The sequence below is a fragment of the Macaca mulatta genome, chromosome 1 (genome assembly GCF_049350105.2).
Source record: "Macaca mulatta isolate MMU2019108-1 chromosome 1, T2T-MMU8v2.0, whole genome shotgun sequence".
Lineage (NCBI taxonomy): Eukaryota > Metazoa > Chordata > Mammalia > Primates > Cercopithecidae > Macaca > Macaca mulatta.
In genome coordinates, this window is record NC_133406.1 from 63,371,061 (window position 1) to 63,393,684 (window position 22,624).

Genomic DNA, 22,624 nt, shown 5'->3' on the forward strand with positions numbered 1-22,624 from the left:
AATCTTTTAAAAAGTGGCAACTGCAAAGTGCAGCAAAATTTTTTTAAGTTTTAGTATAAAATAGACTAGGAGCCATCAATGTATGTTCCCTCTGAAAACAGATTTACACACACACACATATTCAGTCAACACATCAGTATATACGCATACACATACATTTACTAGGACAATAAATCAGAATGACTTGGAAAGAAATGGTCTAGTCTCCCAATTAAATATTTCAAAGTAAAGTTTTCAACCTCATAAAACTTCCTGATGTGGACTATACTCAAATGGTTAGCACTCAAGAGATTAACTATGTTGACTGTATCCCTCATGAATATTCTTGTTAAAAGTTTCCTTTAAAATTATGTCAACAACAGCATGAATTTCCTGTTTTCTGTAGAAAGCTTACAGCCAGTATTTCCCCTCTCACACAAACCACTCTGGATTTTCATATTTCACAATAAGTAAGTGTGGATGGCAGCACCTTAGAAATTGCTATTTTCTGGCAGGCTATCCATCTATCACAACTTTTTTCAGAGAAGTGACTTGAAGAAACTGACAGCTTCAAATGAAACAATTATACTACCATTAATGATTCACCTTTCAGATAACATGACTCCTATAGTAAAAGGTTCCACCAAGTACAAGAAATAAAATCAAACCACCTTCTTTTCTTAATATACCACCAGCCACAAGAATTCTAGATTCTAAGATTAAAACTTCAACTTCAGTAAGCAGAGTTCTGATGACATAAGAGGAATAACAGGGCACTTTGTTTCAGGCAATGCCAGCAAAATTAAAACAGTAACACAACATTTGTTGATCCCAAACCAAGAATATAATTCTATTTTCCATAGAACCCGGTCTCTCGTCAGAGTATCTGCTGAAGAAAGATAATTATGGCTGACCTCCACACTTCACCTACACTACAATGGACTGAATAATTAACTTCTCAATACTATTTTAGAAATAATATATTCTATCATAGCTTCAGATGACACACTACATCATGAGTAGTCTTTTTAACTTTCCTACTGGTTTGGTAAATTCATTTAGAGCCCCAGGTTTCTGCACAGAGACCTGCATTGGTCTCCAAACTTGTTTTCACACCTAAGAATGGCACCTAAGCACGATTCTAGATTCCTGGCACAGGTAAATAAAACATATACAGTCAGTGAGGTTAAAAACAGAACAGACCTATGAAGAAAAGTATTCCTTCAGTTGCTGAAATATCAGATTTTAAAAATAAAAAACGTATTAATGCAGCAAGAAAATGTAACTTGTTATATATTTTAACATAAAACAACTTGAAATAATTCTAAATTTGTTGGTAAAATACAACATAAGGCCCAAACAAGTTTGTGAGCAGACTAGTAAAATAAAAAGAGTCATACCTAACATGAAGATAAGAGACAACAGACTGATGAAAGTAATATGAATGAAGCCATGGAATACATATGGTAATGGATGATTATCTGGGAATTTATCAAAAAGAATTAATGTGAAATTTCAAAAGCGGACAATAAGCTCTCCTGAAAAACTCCAAATCTCTAGGATTTCTCCATATATCATAAGAGGAACATCATACATGTTTGGAGATCGGACTGGGAATGTGCTGAGTCAGCAGTCTTTAGGTAAAGCGTATGCTTTTCTGGAGGACGCACAAGACAACGAACTGGGGTGTGGGAAGAAAGTATTATAACTGCTCCTCAAGATTTACTCTTTATGCCATCCTTCATTTCAATTTTTGTGTATTTTTTATAACAGACATATTACTTTGGTATAGCGATATATAGTTTAACATATACCCATATGAATTCTTAATAGGGAAAGTTTTTATGTTTGATAACTTTTACAGATCAATTTGTGTGTTCAAAAAGGCTGGACACTCCTTTTCTGAACCACTGCTTCAGAGGTATTGAGAAGTGGTACTGAGTGGCTCTAACTGTGCTCACATTCACCAAAAACATAAAGAGACACTTGTAAGAACTTGAGAATCACGGTAGAAAGTCTGAGATCAGGATGAAACAATGCTGTCAGACTGGACATCACACAATGCAGGGGTGAATGGAACTGAAGTGATACTATCAACAGCCTGGAGTTACAGCTCCAGAATTCCAAACCTCTGATTTACTTCAGTCAGTCTTGACTTTTAAAGTCTGTAATATAGTATGTAAATCTTCAAGGAATTTTCCAGTTAAAAAAAATCCAGTAGCCTAATAGAAGCTCATGGGCTTACTGTCCCTATCAAAATTTCAACTGTCCAAATGTGGGAAAAAATTAAACTCATATTTTAACTCTAAAAAGCTTACAGTTGACCTTTTAAGGGCCTCTAATTCTTTTTTTTTCTTACCGTAGTCCTCAAAATCTAGATTCTTTGTGCATAAATTAAAAAAAAAAAAAAATCAATGAAAATTTCCACCTTTGTTCAAACACATAAAGTATGCCATGAGCAATACAACATCACAAACATACTGTGACAAACCATTAATAAAGAAGGATGACTAAGCCAGGTGTGGTGGTGCATGCCTGTAGCCCAGCTATGTGGGAGGCTGAGGCAGGAGGATCACTTGAGCCCGGGAGTTTGAGTCCACCCTGGGTAACACACCAAGACTCCATCTCTAAAAAATTAAATTAAAGGATTACTGAAAGATCTCATTTCTAAAAAAAAGAAAAAGAAAAAGATCACTGAAGTCAGACATGAGATTTTAATTTTGTATTTTTAAAAGTCAGTATATAAACAAGAAAAATTATTTTAGAAATTATGTGAAAATCCACTCTTGGGTGGAGTAAATGCAATGGTTTGCCAGCACTGGCTCTGAGCCAACTGTGCACATCCCTTCTCAACTCTAAGGTGGTAGGCTTGAAATCAGCCACAGGGGGAGTAATTAATTTATATGAAAGAAATCAGCAAATGCTACAAATTCAGGGCTTCCCCCACCACCACCCCAGAGATCCTGGTTGTTAAACATTTTCTAGCACACGACTGAGTGGATAGTGGCCGGAGCAGAAGGAAAGCTAAGATATCAGAGATGTCTCAAAACCCCATTCAATCTGTTCCCTTTCTGTAACTTAGGCTACTGCTGCCCAACAGCATTCATCCTGGCAAAGTGACTAGGGATGGATACGAGCTACAGCTACCGAATACAAGTCTCTCCAGTGAAAACTGATCTGAAGTGGTACATCACCTTTCACACTAAGAATTCTGCGCATATTCAACAGAATATGAAGCTGAGACTTTTCCAGGAAGGAGGTAGTCTATAAACTGAACTGTCTGCCTCATACACCTGCAGTAAGGTTGTAAACTTTGACTTAAAAAACGATACGCACACATACATTTCTCCAAATTAGTTGATCTCAAAGAGATAGCAGATCACCAATCTGTGACAGCCTTACACCTCTCAGAGGCTATAGGTTTATGCAAAAAGGACTCACTAAAATGGTTTGCTAGGAAGTTGCTTCAACTGAGTTTCAATGGTGCCCTTAGTTCCAAGGTACTTCTGTGCTGAGACAGTTAATTATGAAAAATACCATCTGTGAAAACAAATCAATGGCTTTTCTCCTTTAATTCAAAAAGATAAAATACCTTTGTGCTTTCAAAATTTAACACATCTAGTTAAATCAACCATCTATATCTACTTATTTAATGTACAAAATGTTAACCTAATAAAACTATTCCAAAGTGCTGCTGAGAGGTCCAATTTCAAACAGGCATGCAAACTAAATAATTCAATATGGAAAAAAAGTCCAATATGTCTGTTCCCCATCACTATTAAACGCTACCTTTCAACACTACTATTGCACATCTCAGGAACAGAACCTTCAGCTGATAACCACAAATGAACCAGTAACAAGTCTCCGACACTACAGATACAAAGGCAGCTCACTGAATATGTTCCCTCTACTAAGTTAGCTAGCATAGATGTCTTCTTATACAAGAGCTTCTCTACACGTATATAAGCACATTTAAAGTAAATACCATGCATCTGAAGATGCTAGTTTGTAACAGTGTCAGTTTGAGCCTTCAAGTCCTTACTCCTTCATTCCATTTAGTTCATGTGATTCTACAGGGTTAGAAGACGAGTTTAACCAGTGGGAGAGGTTGGTGGGGGAGGGTAGTAGTGGTGGTAAATGGTGACAACATATAATTTAATCCTGGACTTTAATGCCAAATTTTTCAAAAGACTCCACTGTGAACTGATATCAATTCAGTTTGGAGAACCAACAAATTTGTACCTGGCATTGATTACCATATGGTAATATTTTTTAAATTTCGTAATGTAGAGAAGAAGGCCTACATTTTTTACTACTAATATGAACAATCCAATCCCTATGTATAAGCATTCCTAAATGAACTCTGTTCTTTCCCATTTAAAAAACAAAAAAGTTGAAAGAAATAAGCACATCTTTACTTCGCTACTGACTGGGGAGGCTTCGCTTTGAATTCTACCTTCCTAATTGCATCTTTAAAACTATCATAACCTCCAACAACCTTAAACATAAAGGAAAGGTGATAAATATTTAGCAGAAAATGAGGTAAAATGAACAGGAAAAACACAGGGTCCTTCACTTGGTTATCTTCTAATTGAGAAAACCCCTACATGTTGTTTCAAGTTATTTGATCAAATCTTTTACTCAGAGATGTTTCAAATATTCAAAATCCAAGTTCATCCTCCTAAAAGTGATCCTTGCCCATGCTGTATTCCATGGGCATATAATCATACCACCCAGAGGGCAAACAGCATTTCTGTGCTAGATGTGAAGTCCCACATTCTCACAAGGTGTTCCAAAAACTGTCTTAAACCCCAGGTCTAAAAATCTTTCTACAGTGAAATAGACTAGCTCCATGCTCTGTTGACAGGTTCAGACAGGATCATACATATGGCTATGAGACCCACCCTGAATAAACGTAAACAAGATGCCTTTTCATGGAGTTGCTTACACATGTTATAGTTCACACAAAACAATCTCCCCAGTATGACTGCTCCAATTTTACTTTGTATGAATAGGAATGATCCTTCTTTTTCCCCTGCTTAGGAACAGCTCATTTTAAGCCATTCTACAGAGCACACTTAGTCCTAAAGATACCAATTCATTTCACAAATATTTCTTTAAATAACAGATTCTAAGCATAATTTTTCCTAGCCAAAGGGTCCCAACAGACAGAAGGAGTAACTTTGTTCTTCATTGCTCTTGCAAAGCACAACCACTAAACCCCACCACAAATTTCTTCAGCACAAAGCTCAAAACATTTTGAAAGGAGAAAAGAAAAGAAAGGAAGGAAAAGAACGAGAGAAAAAGAAAAGGAAAAGACAGAGGGAGGTGGAGTTTGGACTCCAATTAAGGCATTTTTATACATATAGTCCAACTTGAGTCCTATTCAAAGACAATCCTAAAAAGATGCTTTCAATGGGGAATGGCAAAAATCACAACAGTCTATTATTAACATTGTAGAACTATCAATTGCTCACTTCAAATGCAATCATGTTGAATGTCTCTCTGTTCTTTGTTCCTCGGTTCACTCATTCCACAAGTGCATAGGTTATGTCTTCTGTAGGTCTGGGGAAAATGGGCCAGGGGTGGAAGGTCCATCCAGCCCAGACAGAGTGAATGGCCCATGACTGTTCAGTACAGAAGGAAACTGAGAAATAAAATAAAACACGTTATCATCCTATTACTCAACCCCAGCTTTTACTTTCTGTCCTACTCTATTACCCGAGGCAAAACACAACAGCCTTCTGCAACGGCTTACAGGACAAAGGCAGTGGCTGTTTATCATGAAAGAATAATGATGTCATAACAAAAACTAAAAACAAAAATCGTTTGTCCTAACATATTAAATATTAACATTCTCCAACTTACCTCGATGGAGTAGAAACAAAGAACAACCTGTACCTTCCTTCACATCCTAAGGTACACAGGTTTACAATTAACCTCAAATGAAGGTTTTAGAAAGTTCGAGAAAATGACAATATGCACTATAGAGTGTAATTCAATTATGAAGTAAATCATAAACCCTCAAAAAGAGATCCAGAAAGGTACGAACAGTTAGAGGGTGTTCATAATAGAAAAAGGTTCCCCATCAAGTATTCTGAGGCCAGCTCTATAGGGAGATTCCAGGCTGAAGCTATAGGAGCACTAGACTTTGCTTAAGGTCTCACCTGACTCTATAACTCAATCTGCTCATGAGCGGCAATGAAAAAACATATGAAAAATTCTCAACTTTTTTTCCTATTCAAAAATTTTAAATGTTTGCAAAAAAAAAAAAAAAGCAGAAGTAGATTTTTAATTTTCTTCTTTTTCCCTACCATTCCATTTCTAAAAGAATGAGAAGTTAAATTACAAAATATAAGAAAATCAGAGGCCGGGCGCGGTGGCTCAAGCCTGTAATCCCAGCACTTTGGGAGGCCGAGACGGGCGGATCACGACGTCAGGAGTTCGAGACCATCCTGGCTAACACGGTGAAACCCCGTCTCTACTAAAAAATACAAAAAACGGCCGGGCGCGGTGGCTCACGCCTGTAATCCCAGCACTTTGGGAGGCCGAGGCGGGCGGATCACAAGGTCAGGAGATCGAGACCACGGTGAAACCCCGTCTCTACTAAAAATACAAAAAATTAGCCGGGCGCGGTTATAGGCGCCTGTAGTCCCAGCTACTCGGGAGGCTGAGGCAGGAGAATGGCGTGAACCCGGGAGGCGGAGCTTGCAGTGAGCCGAGATCGCGCCACTGCACTCCAGCCTGGGCAACAGAGCGAGACTCCGTCTCAAAAAAAAAAAAAAAAAAAAATACAAAAAACTAGCTGGGCGAGGTGGTGGGCGCCTGTAGTCCCAGCTACTCGGGAGGCTGAGGCAGGAGAATGGCGTAAAAACCCGGGAGGCGGAGCTTGCAATGAGCTGAGATCCAGCCACTGCACTCCAGCCTGGGCGACACAGCAAGACTCCGTCTCAAAAAAAAAAAAAAAAAAAAAAAAAGAAAATCAGAGATAGTCAACCCTGAATAAGTAAATGAATTGGCTCCAAGAAAGTCTTTAAGTTATAACGTCTAGGTGTTTTGGGCAAAATAATGGCTAAACCTATTAGGAATGGCAAGAATTTTCCTAACACCTTGGTGAAGAGATAATACAATATTCACTTCTTAAAAACCGTATATATAAAATGTTGATTATCAATTCTGAGTGAGGGAGAAACGGGAGTGTTTGATGTACCATTTTCAACACCTTTCTCTATTAAAAAAAAAAAAATTATTGGGCCAGGCGCAATGGCTCACGCCTGTAACCCCAGCACTTTGGGAGGCAGGCCGAGGCGGGCGGATCACCTGAGGTCAAGAGTGATCACCATGGAGAAACCTCGTCTCTACTAAAAATACAAAATTAGCCTAGTGTGGTGGGCATGCCTATAATCCCAGCTACTCAGGAGGCTGAGGCAGGAGAATCGCTTGAACCCGGGAGGCAGAGGTTGCGGTGAGCTGAGATAGCGCCTTTGCATTCCAGCAAAAAAAATCCTTAAATAAAAGAAGGAACCTATGTGCAGAGTTTCCCCGTATGTGTATGTGTGAATGTGTGTGTGTGTTTGTGTGTGTGACAGAGGGAGAGACAGGAAGTGAGTGAGAGAGAGAGAGAGAGAGAGAGAGGATTTTGTTTTTTTTGAGACAAGGTCTCATTGTGTCACCCAGGCTGGAGTGCAGTGGTGCCATTATAGCTCATTGCAGCCTTGATCTATTGGGCTCAAGCAGTCCTCCCACCTCAGCCTCCCAAGTAGCTGGGACCACAGGCACGTGCTACCATGCCTAATTTAATTTTTTTTTTTTAATTTTTAGTACAGACAAGGTCTCCTTAGGTTGTCCAGGCTGGTCTCAAACTCCTGAGGTCAAGCGATCTTCCTGCCTCAGCCTCCCAAAATGCTGGGATTACAGGCATGAGCCACACAGTGCCTGGCCCATTTTTTTTTTTTTTTAATTTTTTTTAATAGAGAATTTCTAGCAACAAAAAGATGGGGTGGGCTCTAAATCTCCTACAGTATAGAACAATTCTTGGTCTAACTCAAATGTAATAGTAAATAATGAAAATGAAACTTTGCTGTATTTATCCAAACTGTTTGCCAGCTAGAAAATTAACATTTGGAAATTCAAAAATAAATCTAAAGAATATTTATTGGGCAGGGCACAATGGCTCACGCCTGTAATCCCAACACTTTGGGAGGCCAAGGTGTGCGGATCACCTGAGGTCAGGAGTTGGAGACCAGTCTGGCCAACGTGGTGAAACTCGGTCTCTACTAAAAACACAAAAATTAGCCAGGTGTGGTGGTGCACACCTGTAATCTTAGCTACTCCGGAGGCTGAGGCAGAAGAATCGCTTAAACCTGGGAAGTGCAGGTTGCAGTGAGCTGAGATATGCCACTGCACTCCAGCCTGGGCGACATGGTGAGGACGCCATCCCAAAAAATAAAAAAGGAATATTTATTAAATAGAAGTTTTATAATGATTAAATTGAATAGTGGGACCCTGCCTTTTTGCCTCTTTCTTCATTTAACATGCTCCAACTACAGAAGACAGACTTTTACAAAATTACCTGGAAAAGTGTGTTAGCACCTTGCAGTCTGGCTGGACTTAAGGGAGCAACGGGACTGAGAGTACTCCAAAAGTGGATACTGGAGAGCAAGGGGCTTGGAGTCAGTATGATGGGTGTCTGTAATACACAAAGCAAAAATATTCACTGAATGACTTACCAGGATGTTTTATCCTTGAAATAGCATACAAATAACCCAAACCTAAATATTGCCCTATCCTCCACTCCAAGTATCTCCAAGTCTGAAATTTTATCATGACAACTCATAAATGATTTTTACAAGCTAAGAAAGATAAAGGTGATAATAACTACTTAAAAATTTTTAAATTTTTATTTCAATAGTTTTTAGGGGTACAAGTGGTTTTTGGTTACATGGATGAGTTATTTGGTGGTAAATTCTGAGATTCTGGTGCTTAACCTCTTTTTAAGTCAACATTTATAAAGTCTTTTCCAAATAGAAAAACCAACCGGGGCCGGGCGCGGTGGCTCAAGCCTGTAATCCCAGCACTTTGGGAGGCCGAGATGGGCGGATCACGAGGTCAGGAGATCGAGACCAGCCTGGCTAACACGGCAAAACCCCGTCTCTACCAAAAAAATACAAAAAAATACTAGCCGGACGAGGTGGTGGGCGCCTGTAGTCCCAGCTACTCGGGAGGCTGAGGCAGGAGAATGGCGTAGACCCGGGAGGCGGAGCTTGCAGTGAGCTGAGATCCGGCCACTGCACTCCAGCCTGGGCGACAGAGCAAGACTCCGTCTCAAAAAAAAAAACAAAAAAAAGAAAAACCAACCGGAATTCAGGTACAGAGGAATAATGGGTAACCAAGACACCAACATGTTTTTTTTTTTTTAATAATGAGGCCTGGGAAAAATCTATTAAAATGTTCTATGAGATGAGCAGGTTAATAAATAGCTAAAGTAACTGTACCAACTTGTTACTCAACGTCACACTGGTCATTTTTCTTACGGTTCTCAGGACCTACTGTTTTCTAACTTGAGATTATCACTGTTTTATAAGGTACCAACGAGTTTTATAAGACTGAGAGACAGCGAGAGAGCGTGTGTACTTTCTTTACGAGGAAATAGAAAAATCAAAATATTTATTTAATTGTAGAACAATGAATTTTTTAAGAAAATACTCCAAACTTTCTATTTTAGCAATCCTAATTAAGATGAGAAATGGGGTAACTTTCACATGATAGTCACACATAACCTTTCTAAGACAAACCTAAGTAAAAGAAAGCAAACTTGAGTGTATAAATTCTGGATTTGCTTAAAAGGGCAAATAAATGAAAGCAATGGTGATACCATAAAGAGCGAGTTACCTGTGAAAAAAATGCTGGTGTAAGAGAAGCTGTAGGGAGAGATGGGCTCAGTATTCCCAGTGGGCTTGGATCACTGCTTGTGATCACAAGGGTGGGTGCCAGTTCTAACCCTTTGGGTTTCTTGGATCTTGATGAATTATTTGCTTTGTCCTTTTCTGGCAAGACTGAATCCTGGTCTTTAGGCTCCAGTGACAAGTTCTCTGCAAGTTCCATTGGCTGAGAAGCCACTGAATCAATGTCTGTGTCGATGTCTGGGTGAGAACTCAGTGGTGGTGAAGGTGTTCTGGGAGGTTCCTGCAAAGGGGGTATAGACGAAATGGGTGGTGTGGTGGCAAAAACAGTTGTTACGTTAGATGCAGAAGTTGGGGCTTCCAGGGAAGGAAGTTTTGGGGAAACCAATGTCTCCAATGCTTGGATAGTTTCTTCTGAAGATGGAGAAATACTTGGGCTGGTTGAAATAGTAGCAACAACAGGTTCAACCGGTGGCTTTTTGGAAGGTGTCGTGACAAATTTGATGACAGATGGTGTGGGCTCCTGAGGAGATTTTTTCTCTGCCAGTTTCTCGGCTGGATTCTCAGTCTTTATCAATTTGAAAAGCTTTACATTGGAGGAGTTCAAAGAGTTGAGAGTAAATGAAGAATATAAGCCAGAGTGTATGTAGTCATTGCGGCTAGAGGTCTTGGCACCAGGCTGAGGTGGTTTCTCTTTCCCTCCATTCTCCACATCTTTGGAACTGCTGCTGACTTCACTGAAGTTTAAACTTTCACAGTCACCTTCAATCCTGCCCACTGTCATAGGATCCATGTTCAAAATCTCTGGATAAGAGACAAACTTGTACACAAACTTCTGACCATTCACTTTTTTGATGATATTCTGTAGGTTTAAAAAAAAAAAACCAGCATTCTTATCCTTTCTTACAAATTTTATCCCATAGTCCATGAAAAAGCTGGCGTCGGCCAGGCGCAGTGGCTCACGCCTGTAATCCCAACACTTTGGGAGGCCAAGGCAGGCGGATCACGAGGTCAGGAGATCAAGACCAGCCTGGACAACATAGTGAAACCCCATCTCTACTAAAACAGAAAAAATTTGCAGGGTATGGTGGCGTGCGCCTGTAGTCCCAGCTACTCAAGAGGCTGAGGCAGAGGAATCATTTGAACCCAGGAGGCGGAGGTTGCAGTGAGCCAAGATCAAGCCACTGCACTCCAGCCTGGGGACAGAGCAAGACTCGGTCTAAAGAAAAGAAAAAAAAAAGAAAAAGCTGGTGTAATAAGGTTTGCCATTTTAGAAGTAGACGTCACTTACTTAAAACTTTCAAAATCACCTAAATTCATCTAGCCATACCAAACACAGTCCCTACTATTATGGAGAAGTTAAGGCAAGAACACTTCAATGTCTTATTAACAAAACCGAGTATGTTACATAAAAGCTGAAGAATTTTAATTGCTTACTACTCTCAACCAAGTATGTGTACAGGTGAGAAGTCCCTGAACTGCAATCTCAAACAATTCCAAAGGTATAACCCATACACAGCCTGAGTCAGCAAAAAGGAATTTATTTACTTATTTATTTTTTTGAGATGAGGTCTCGCTCTGTCACCCACGCTGGAGTGTAGTGGTGCGATTCAGCTCACTGCAACCTCTGGTTCCCAGGTTCAAGCAATTCTCCTGCCTCAGCCTCTCAAGTAGGTGGGATTATAGGCACACATCACCACGCCTGGCTAATTTTGTATTTTTAGTAGAGATGGGGTTTTGCCATGCTGGCCAGGCTGGTCTTGAACTCCTGACCTCAACTGATCACCCACCTCGGCCTTCCAAAGTGTTGGGATTACAGGCGTGAGCCACTGTGCCCAGCTGCAAAAAAGGAATTTAGAACATAATATCTGTTAAGGTTCTTACTTCCTTCAGAAATTCCAGTTTATCTCCAGACAGGAAAGCTGATAAGATCAACCACTTAACTGTGAAAGAGCCCAGCATGGTGGCTCACGCCTAAAATCCCAGCACTCTGGGAGACCAGGCGGGTGGACTGCCTGAGATCAGGAGTTCAAGACCAGCCTCCTGTAAAGATTGTGAAACCCCATCTCTACTAAAAATACAAAAAGTAGCCAGCTGTGGTGGTGCATGCCTGTAATCCCAGCTACTTGGGAGGCTGAGGCAGGAGAATCACTTGAACCTGGGAGGCAGAAGCTAAAGTCAGCTAAGATCACGCCACTACGCTCCAGCCCAGGTGACAGAGCGAGACTCTGTCTCAAAAAAAAAAAAAAAAAAAAGTGAAAGAAATTAAGATCTCAGCAATTTTAACTAAAAAACCAACTCTGTGTATAAACAACTACTACTTAAGGTATAAGGTGTTAATTTGTATTCCCTGGGTAAAACTAAAACTAAAAATTAAGATATAAAACAAGTATATATATGTAGATATATATGTGTGTGTATATATACATATATGACGCCCCCCCTCCCCCAAGTCAGGGTTACTTGTCACTCAGGCTGGAGTGCAGTGGTGTGTGATCATGGTTCACTGCAGCCTCGACCACTTGAGCTTAAGCAATCCTCCTGCCTCAGCCTCCTGAGTACTGGGACTACAGGTGTACACCACCACCACGCCAGGCTGTTTTATTTTTTGTAGAGACGGGGTCTCCCTGTGTTGCCCAGGCTGGTCTCAAATTCCTGGGCTCAAGTGATCCTCCTGCTGCAGCCTCCCAAAGTGCTGGCATTACAGGCATGAGCTACTACTCCAGGCTTCACAATTTTTAAAGTAAATTATGACACACACGAGAATATTTATGTATCCTCAAGAATCTCAAATTGCTTTTGTCATATTCCAATTCTGTACATACTTTTTCTTTCAAAGACAACTGTAATTAGGAATAAAATATGTGTAATGGGAATAAGTTAATAAATAAGATCTGGGGTGGCTGGGTGTGGTGGCTCACACTTGTAATCCCAGCACTTTGGGAGGCCAACGCAGGTAGATAACCTGAAGTCAGGAGTTCGAGACGAGCTTGGCCAACATGGTGAAATCCCACCTCTACTAAGGAAATAAATAAATAAATAATAAAAAATTAGCCGGGCATGGTGGTGGCCACCTGTTATCCCAGCTACTTGGGAGGCTGAGACAGCAGAATAGCTTGAACCCTGGAGGCAGAGGTTGCAGTGAGCCAAGATTGCACCACTGCACTCCAGCCTGGGCGACAGAGAGAGATTCTGTCTCAAAAAAAGGAAAAAAAAAAAAAGAAAAGAAAAAAAAAGAAAGATTTGGTAGAAATACAGCCTGAACATTTATACCTTGTATCCTAATTCCAAACTGCTGCTACAAAATACACTGGATTAAAATAAACTAGGACATTGGTATCTATAACCTCAACAGAAAAGAAGGAATCATTCTTTTTTTTTTTGAGATGGAGTCTCTCTGTTGCCCAGGCTGGAGTGCAATGGCGCGATCTCGGCTCACTGCAACCTCCGCCTCCAGGGTTCAAATGATTCTCCTGCCTCAGCCTCCTGAGTAGCTGGGATTACAGGCACCCACCACCACGGCCAGCTAACTTATTTTTGTATTTTTAGTAGAGACGGGGTTTCACCATGTTGGTCAGGCTGGTCTTGAACTCCTGACCTCAGGTGATCCACCCTCCTTGGCCTCCCAAAGTGCTGAGATTACAGGCGTGAGCCACCGCAACCAGCCAAGAAGGAATCATTTTTGTCTTGAGGTTCTCTGTATAGTGTAAGATCAGGATGTGTACTACCTTTACATAATAGTATCTGAGGGCTCGGCTGAGTTTGTCATAATTCATGTTAGGTTTGTTCTTGCGAATCCCCCAGAGACGAGCCACCTCTTCTGCCTGCAAAAGCTTAAACTGCCCATCATTAGAGGTCCAACAGATCATGTGCTTGTTCTGAGGCTTCTGCAGGAGCTGAAGAAGGAACTGCCACAGGGTGATAGCACTGTCCATAGCAATGAGCTGAAACAATATAGATAAGATATGTGATAATATTAACAGCCTATTTAACACTGTATGTCAAGCACTGTTTTAAGTGCTCTAAACATATGAATTCATCCCCACATTTCTATAAGGTAGATACTACTGCATCCTCATTTTACATAAGAAAAAACTGACTCATAAGCGGGTTAAGTAACTTGTCCAACATCACACAAGGAAATGGTGAAGCTAAGATCTAAGCCCAGGCAATCTGGACCCAGAGTCCAAACTCTTAAGGATGCCACGCTGCTTAAGAAATGCCTCAAGCAACAAGCAACTTGCAAGGAGGAGAAGCTAGTTCCCTAAATTATAGCAAAAGACAATGATTGTCAATCACTAGTGACTGTCAATCACTGTTGTTAAATTTGAATCCTAAAATCTCATTCCTGTATTCTCTCAGGAGACCACCATTCCAGCATCTGTCTAAATCAACCCGATTTGGTTATTTGCCTGCGAGTGTGTTTGTGTCTATCTCAGGATGGCGCAGGGGCTGAGGTGTAGGGAATAACCTACTTTTGCTCCAACTGGTTTCCATCACCATAAATGTCATTTACATACAAATTGGCAGCATTTTGAATTCAACAAAGTGTTCTCTTAATTTCTCTGTCACTGTTCTGTCCACAGGGATTCCATCTGCAAAGATTCTCCTTTGATTAGCAACCTTTATGTGATTATCAAGACATGGGTTGAAGAAAAATCTTTTAGTATCTTAAGTTTCAGGATCTCCCTATTTAGGCCACAGTTTCTCGATTTTGGCATTATTGGTTTTGGGGGCCAGATAATTCTTTGTTGTGGGAAGTTGTCCTGTACACTGCAGTTTGTCTAACAGCATACCTGGCCTCTACCCACTAGATGCCAATAGTACCCCCTGCCCCACTGAGACCATCAAAAATATCTCCAGACATTACCAAATATTCCCCTACGGGTCAAAATCATCCTGGCAGATAACCATTGGTTTAGGCAAAGGAGCAGCAAGGAATGCTCTCTCATAAACGTATTTTCCTCATAGAATTTCAAAACACCTTTCTATTAGGAAGAATTCTTTAGGGCAGAAACTCTGGCCAAATCCATGTAAGTGTGTCCTAAGAATCCTATGATTGAATACTTCACAACACAACAAAACAAAAACAGAAAACCTTCCTTTCTCTAGTAATAAGATCTCAATGGGTTAGAATAGAGTTTGAAAACAAATTAAATCAATACCATTAAAACACTACAAGAACAGATCAAAATTGGACTGCATCAAAATTTAAAACCATTGTGCTACAAATAATGCCATCAAGTGAGAAGACAATCCCCCAAATGGGAGAATATTTTCAAACCATGTATCACAAAAGGAACCTGTATCCAAAATACATAAAAAACGCCTACAACTTTAAAAAAAAGTAAAGAATTTGAAAAGACATCATAGCAAAGAAGATATACAAATAGCCAATAAACACACAAAAAAATGTTCTACATTGGCTGAATCTGCCCACATGTCACCACTATCACCACCACCCCCATCCTGGCTCCCCCAGGTTCCCTCAGCCCAGCCTAGTTCAGCCTGGTTACCGGGAGGATGAAGTTCGTGTACAAAGAAGAGCATCCGTTCAAGAAACACGCTGCTCCCAGAGCAAGAAGATTGGAACGAAATACCCAGACTGGGTGCCAGTGATAGTAGAAAAAGCTCCCAAAGCTTGGATAGGAGACCTGGACAAAAAGAAATACCTGGTGCTTTCTGATCTCACAGTTGGTCAGTTCTACTTCTTTTTTTTTGAGATGGAGCCCCACTCTGTCACCCAGGCTGGAGTGCAGTGGCGCAATCTTGACTCACTGCAACCTCCACCTCCTGGGTTCAAGCGATTCTCCTGTCTCAGCCTCCTGAGTAGCTGGGATTACAGGCACCCACCACCACGCCCAGCTAATTTTTGTATTTTAAGTAGAGGCAGGGTTTCACCATGTTGGTCAGACTGGTCTCAAACTACTGCCCTCATGATCTGCCTGCCTCAGCCTCCGGAAGTGCTGGGATTACAGGTGTGAGCCACCGCACCCGGCCCAGTTCTACTTTTTGATCCGGAAGCGAATTCATCTCCGAGCTGAGGATGCCTTGCTTTTCTCTGTCAACAATGTCATTCTGCCCACCAGTGCCACAATGGGTCAGCTCTACCAGGAACACCATGAAGACTTCTTTCTCTACGTTGCCTACAGTGATGAAAGTGTCTACGGTCTGTGATGCTGCTGCCCCTGAGCTGAAGGCGGGGGTCTCATTCTGCAAAGAGAGGTGGCCTCCCTTTCTTGACCTCCTCCTCCAAGCTCAAACACCACCTCCCTCATTCAGGACCGGCACTTCTTAATGTTTGAGGCTTTCTCTCCAGCCTCTCTTAGGATGGGTAATGGTGGAGTTGGCATCTCGTACCTCTCCTTTCTCCTTTCTTCCCCTTTCTCTGCCTGCCTTTCCCACTCTGCTTTAGACTTCTTGATTGTCAGTCTCTGTAACATCCAGTGGGTGTTTTGGTTTCTGTTCCTTTTCTGATCGCCCAAGGGGCTCAGAACCCCAGCAATCCCTTCCTTTTACTACCTTCTTTTTGGGGGGTAGTTGGAAGGGACTGAAATTGTGACGGGACCACCAAAAAAAAAATGCTCCACACAGTTATTAGGGAACTAAAAATCAAAACCACCTAAGAAACCGCCTCATGCCTACTTGGAAGGCTATAATCAAGAAGATAGACAATAACAAATATTGGCAACGACGTAGAGAAATCGAAGCCCTTGTACATTGCTGGTGGGAATGTAAAATGGTGTAGACACTTTGGACACATTTACCACATGACCCAACAATTCTACTCCTAGGTATATACCCAAAAGAAATGAAAAATATGTCCATACAAAAACTTACACAGTAATGTTCTTAGCAGAATTATTCATAACATCTAAAAAGTAGAAACAAACTAAAAGTCCGTCAACTGATGAATGAATAAAATGTGGCACATTCATAATGCGGTATCATCCAGCCACAGAAAGGAATGAGGTACAGACACACACACACACACACACAAGGACGAACCTTGAAAACATTATGCAAGTGACTAATAGAAGCCAGTCCACAGAAGACCACATATTGTATGGTTCCACTTATATGAAATGTCCAGAATAGGAAAATCCATAGACATAGAAAATAGATTAGTAATTCTTTAGGACTGGGGGCCAAAAAGCAGGGGGAAGAGAAGTGGAGAATGACATATAATGGGTACAGGGTTTCTTTTGGGGGTGATGAAAATATTCTAAACTTAGATTGTGTTGATGCTTGAACAAAACCCACAGCATATTACACCTAAGGAGATGAATTTTATGGTATGTGAATTATATCTCAATAAAGATGTTTAAAACAACACAACAAACATTACAAAAGTTAGGTCTGGGAAGACTAATTCTAACAACAACTCACAGAAGATGGGATCCTTACGGGTCAACTATGCCTACTTCCAAAAAGGGCAGAGATAAGAAACTGTAGTGGAAAATAGTTGAGTTTCCATAACTTTTCTGAAACACTGAGAATGTCCTCCAATAATCCTCATGATTATCACTTTGAAGCTGGTTGTACAGAGATAGTCATCTAAAAGTAACGATGCAAAAATAATAAAGGATAGAAAGGGAGAGATGCTGCCCACAGTGAGAATTCATGGAAAAGCTGAGGCCATGAGTCCCAAGTCTCTTTTATCACAGTCACATACTCTATCCATTAGGGAAACCACTTTCCCAATGGATAAAAACACTCACATCATTGATTGATTGTTAAAAAAAAAAGCATTACATATTAGATACCGATAATAATCCACAAATATGAAGTGCTACCTTAATGCCAAATAACCGTGCCCACTGGAAATCATAGTTCCCCATAGCCTCACTTAAGCGGGGCTAAAATAGTGGTTTTATACTATATCCGTTAAGCATGGTGGAGGCAGGTAGGGGTTCCCTGTTATGTCTCTGAGTTTACCTGATAGGCCTTCCTTCTGATGCCTAATGATGGCAAGTTACTGTTCTACAACACAGTTTTCCCACTTAAACAATTATTTCCAATCTAATCCTGTTAAAACTACTTTCTAGTAAATGTTATCTTAAGCCAAGAACTCAATTTCCACATTTCCAGACATCACCTTCATATAAGACTGCTTTTAGGGGTGGAGTATGAATCCATTTGTCAGAAGATGAAGGAAAGACAGAGAATGGGAGTCTCTAGCCTACACAAATGGGGTGCCTATTACTCCATTTGTTTTTGAAAAAATTCCAACACCCGAATCCTAGAGTCTTAATACCTATCATGTAGATAACATTTGAGCCCTGTAAGTTTAAAGCCTCGGCTATACATCTAAAAAGACAAAAACAACAAATTAATGTCCCCATAATGAGCACTCAAGGAGATTCCCCAAAATACAGGTGTTCCCCAGATGGTACAGTTAACTTGCACCTTCCCTGTTGGTTATCAGTGGAGCAGCATGTATTCAGTCAAACGCTGGTGAGCTGTTGGCTGCTTTAGGGTAGAACTGAGCTGTTGTGGAAAATGCTGATGCTTCTTTAGCATCTAGTGTGTCTACGATAGAAGGTTGTGGACAGCAAAAGAAAAATGGCTTTGGCCAGGTATAGTAGCTCACGCCTGTAATCTCAGCACTTTGGGAGGCAGAGGCGGGTAGATCACGAGGTCAGGAGATGGAGACCATCCTGGCTAACAAGGTGAAACCCGTGTCTATTAAAAATACAAAAAATTAGCCGGGAGTGGTGGTGGGCGCCTGTAGTCCCAGCTACTCGGGAGGCTGAGGCAGAAGAATCCCTTGAACCTGGGAGGCGGAGCTTGCAGTGAGCCGAGATCGCGCCACTGCACTCAAGCCTGGGCAACAGAGACTCCCTCTTAAAAAAAAGAAAAAAGAAAAAATGGCTTTGAGGTTTTAGACTGAAGTATTAGAAATGATTTTGAGAAAAACAAAGATATAAAATGGACATTTTCAGTGGGTACTTTAAAGGAATATTTTGTTAATTCAATTATGATATTGTTACTCTTTTGATTGAAAAAGCACCTAACGTCTTTGTATATAGTTAAGTCAAAACTCTTCATGTTAGTTTCAAAAAGTGTGGTATTAACTATGATCTTCAATGATTTCATCAGATATAAAAGAGAGCTGGCCGGGCATACGTCTATCATCCCAGCACTATGGGAGGCCAAGGAGGGCAGATCACTTGAGGTCAGCGGTTCTAGACCAGCCTTGGCCAACATGGTGAAACCCTGTCTCCACTAAAAATACAAAAATTATCTGGGCATGGTGGTGGGCACCTGTAATCCCAGCTACTCGGGAGGCTGAGGCAGGAGAAACATTTGAACCCGGGAGGCGGACGCCACAGGGAGCTGAAATCACGCCACTGCACTCCAGCCTGGGAGACAGAGCAAGACCCTGTCTCAAAAAAAAAAAAAAAAAAAAAAAAAAAAAAAGGCTGGAGAAAAAAATTCCCTAAGACAGTTATTAAAAACTACGTGGTGGCTTCATGCCTGTAATCCCAGCACTATGGGAGGCCAAGGAGGGAGCTCGAGCTCAGGAGTTCACGACCGGCCTGGACAACATGTTGACACCCTGTCTCTACCTAAAATACAAAAAATTAGCCGGGCATGGTGGTGCGTGACTACTCGGGAGGCTGAGGTGGGAGAATGGCTTCAGCCTGGGAGATGGAGGTTGCAGTGAGCAGAGATCACATCACTGCACTCCAGCCTGGGCAACAGAGTGAGATCTTGTCTCAAACAAAAACAAAAACAACACAACACAACAAAACCTTTTATTCTTATCAAAAAAAAAAAAAAAAAAAAAGGAAAATTACTTGATTTTCCTTCTCACAAGAATCTCGAGTTTTCTGCAATTGCAATTTTTAAAGTTTAAAATTATAACAAAGGAAGAAAACACTTAACTGGTCCAAATGAAGGAGTTTGATTTTTGAGGTGGTAAAGGCTGAAAACATAATTGATTCTATTTTAACACTTCAAAGATAGACCAATCCCTGTGCTAAATTGAAAGAAGTGAGCATGTTGAAGTAATGTATTAAGGAAAGGAAGTCTCTATTAAATAAAACCTTTTCCACCCTAAACGTGTTTATAATACACACAGTCCAGTTGCTGTGGTGACCCATAGCCCAACTATTTTTCAGAGACAGTAGCTAAGACCCAAAAAAACACAAAGTCTCCAAATTTTCTTCAGCCTGCTACTTAAAACCAAGTATCAAGCCTAGTATCGAATCAAAATACTCACGGTTGTCAAAAAGTAACCAAAAGTAACCAGACGTTTTTAACTACACAGGCTCCTAAAAAATATTCTCTTTGTATAGGATCCTGCAGTCCTTACAATATTCTTACAATAAAACTTGAAGACACTATTTCACTAGGAGTGAACAGATTCCACTTACGCAGTTTTAATGTTTAAGTAAAATCAAAGAGAAGAGTGTTCCTGAAGGGAAAATATTGAATCATACTACATTTTAATGAAAACACCGCTGCCAAGCCTAAATATTGAAGCACCGTTTTCCAAGCCAGGGGGTGGGAAGAGGACACAGGATCTTATCTATCAACCAAAGAGATGGGCAGACCATTCTGATGAGGCATAAAACTCCAGAATCTTTATTTAAATTCCCCAAATTTCAAAGAGCAATAGCTGGAGAAAAAGTCAAGTGTGTACTTTTGACTACTTCAGTCAACAACATCCCTATTTCCTTCCAAGGCCAGTTACTATCCCGCCCCGAAAGATGTTTCCAATTGATCTTCCCAGGAACGAAGCTACCAGCCTTGATGCAGCTGTGCACAAGGCGGAAAGTAAAGAGGGGCGGGGGGCCGCTGGAGCGAAATAGCAAAAGAAATGAAACTCGACACCGGATGACTAGCGAGCTTGGGGAGAGGAAGAAACACGGACGGCCGCGCGTGCCCCACAGGAGATCAAAGTCCAGGGGAAGAGGTGCAACCTCACCGGGCCTTGGTAAGCACTGAGTTACTGTACTTTCATTTTCCAACTTCCTGTCACTACAGAAAGTCAGAATTGCTCCCCTCCTCCCCACCCACGCCGAAAAAATCGCCGCCACCTTTCGCCCACGGGACCTCGGGGGACCAAATAAGAGGCGACGAAAGCTGAGCGGTGCGCTCCGGCGTCCACCTGCGCGCCGCGGTGCCCGGCCGGCCGGGGGCGGACCCAAGAGGAGCGCGCGCCCGGCCCCCGCCCCCACTTCCTGTTGTGCCGCGCACCCCTCGGCCCCAGTCCCAGCTCCCGGCCGGTGAGGCTGCGGCCGCGAGATCCCGAGGGGGTGCGCGGGGCTGGCCGCTCACCGACGCCACGCGCGGGGCTCCCCCTCGGTCTCCGCCTCGAACACGATGCGCCTCTCCGCCCTCAGCCTCCTCCTCACGCTGGAAACTCGAGGACGGCGCGGCAGCCGCTGCGACCCCCGCGGCGGAGCCGGAGAACGCGGCGGCGGCCCAGCCGAGCCCGCCGGGTGCCCGCAGCCGCCCGCATCTCCCGCCGCCGCGGCTCCTCGCGCCCCGCCCACCCCGCCCCCGCACGCGGCAGCGGCGGCGCGGGTCTTGGGGCCGCTACACGCCGGGCGCGCGCGCTCGGGGCGTTCCTCGCAGCGGCGGGGCCTGCCAGGCGCTCCGCGGCCGCCGCCACTCTCAAACCCCCCGGCTGCGCCTGGGTCCCTCCCAGACGCCGTAGTCGCCAACGTCACTTCCGGGGGGAGGGGCCGCGATTCCGAAAGGGTGTTGTGAGCCGCGGCTGCCCGCAAACCCGGGTTTGGTGTGGCTAGGGGATGCAGCTAGGGCGCCTCCTGGAGTCGTCTCGCCGCTGTCAGCGGCGTTCGGTGCAGTTGCTTCCAGTTCCCTTAGGCGCCCGTCCGGGACGCGCCAGCACCCAAGCTACCGCCTGGGCCGGGACGTTGGACTACTCAGGGGCGCGCCACGTTCTCCTCGGTTGGAGGGAAGAGGTGGCGCTCGCGGAGCAACCTGCTGGGGACCACTTCTGTTGGTGTTAAGCTCTGGCAAGAGGCTCCTCCCTCCTGTGTTGCTCGTCTGCCTTACCACTCGCTATTAGAAGTTGGGGTCGCTACAGCTTTCTCACCGAAGTGCCAGATACCAGGACATTACAAACGCTTGATAAATACTAAATTAGCACTGTGGCTTTCTAGCCTGGGGACTAACAAATGGGAGCGCTGGAGTCGTGGGAAAAGTTTGCCATGGCGATGGAGGCAGTGACCAGAAATCCATTCGTGGCTCTACCCCTCACTAACTCACCAATTTTAAGCAACCTTAACCTCTCTAAAACAAGGATGGAGAGAACCCAGTCTCTCAGAGTTGTTGTAACGATTAAAGAAGCTAAGGTGCATGAAACACCTAGCAAGAGTTTCTCGCTTAGAGGTTCTCATTAAGTAAAATTCTTAAGGAATCAGGTCACACTTGGTACAAGAAGCTACTTGAGCAGTTTAGCACCAGAAGGAATGTAAAGTCATAAATTAGGACAGCTGAACAAAACCTCCAAGAAATAGATTACATGTTTGTTTAACAAGAAACCAAAGCCAGGTCAGTGTCTGAGTTACTGGTTATTCGTGACCATTTACTAGCTGTGTGACCTGTAGTGAGTTGCTTAACCTCTCTGAACCTCGGTTTCTTCATGTAAAATGACGATAATAAGCAGCATTGCTGAGAGGATTAAATGAAATATAGGGCGTAATGTACTTATGTACCTAGCATATAGTAGATACCCAGTAAATAGTGGTGTCATTTATTTTTGC

At 42.4% G+C, this 22,624-nt stretch overlaps 1 protein-coding gene and 1 pseudogene across 3 annotated transcripts; one reads left to right on the forward strand and one right to left on the reverse strand.

Annotated features, from left to right (window-relative positions):
• Nucleotides 1–123: 123 nt before the first annotated feature.
• Nucleotides 124–21,395, reverse strand: ELK4 (ETS transcription factor ELK4). Of its 3 annotated transcripts, XR_013399114.1 has the most exons (6): nt 21,171–21,395; nt 13,610–13,825; nt 9,871–10,743; nt 8,552–8,668; nt 5,457–5,626; nt 2,467–2,606 (listed from the first exon to the last, which is right to left on the reverse strand). XR_013399114.1 is itself a non-coding variant. In XM_015118422.3 (5 exons), the coding sequence occupies exons 2-5, from the start codon at nt 13,814–13,816 to the stop codon at nt 5,528–5,530; spliced, it is 1,296 nt and encodes a 431-aa protein (XP_014973908.1). In that variant the 5' UTR covers nt 13,817–13,825; nt 20,930–21,035; the 3' UTR covers nt 124–5,527.
• LOC114680210 (gamma-aminobutyric acid receptor-associated protein-like) lies at nt 15,405–16,058 on the forward strand (annotated as a pseudogene).
• Nucleotides 21,396–22,624: the final 1,229 nt, after the last annotated feature.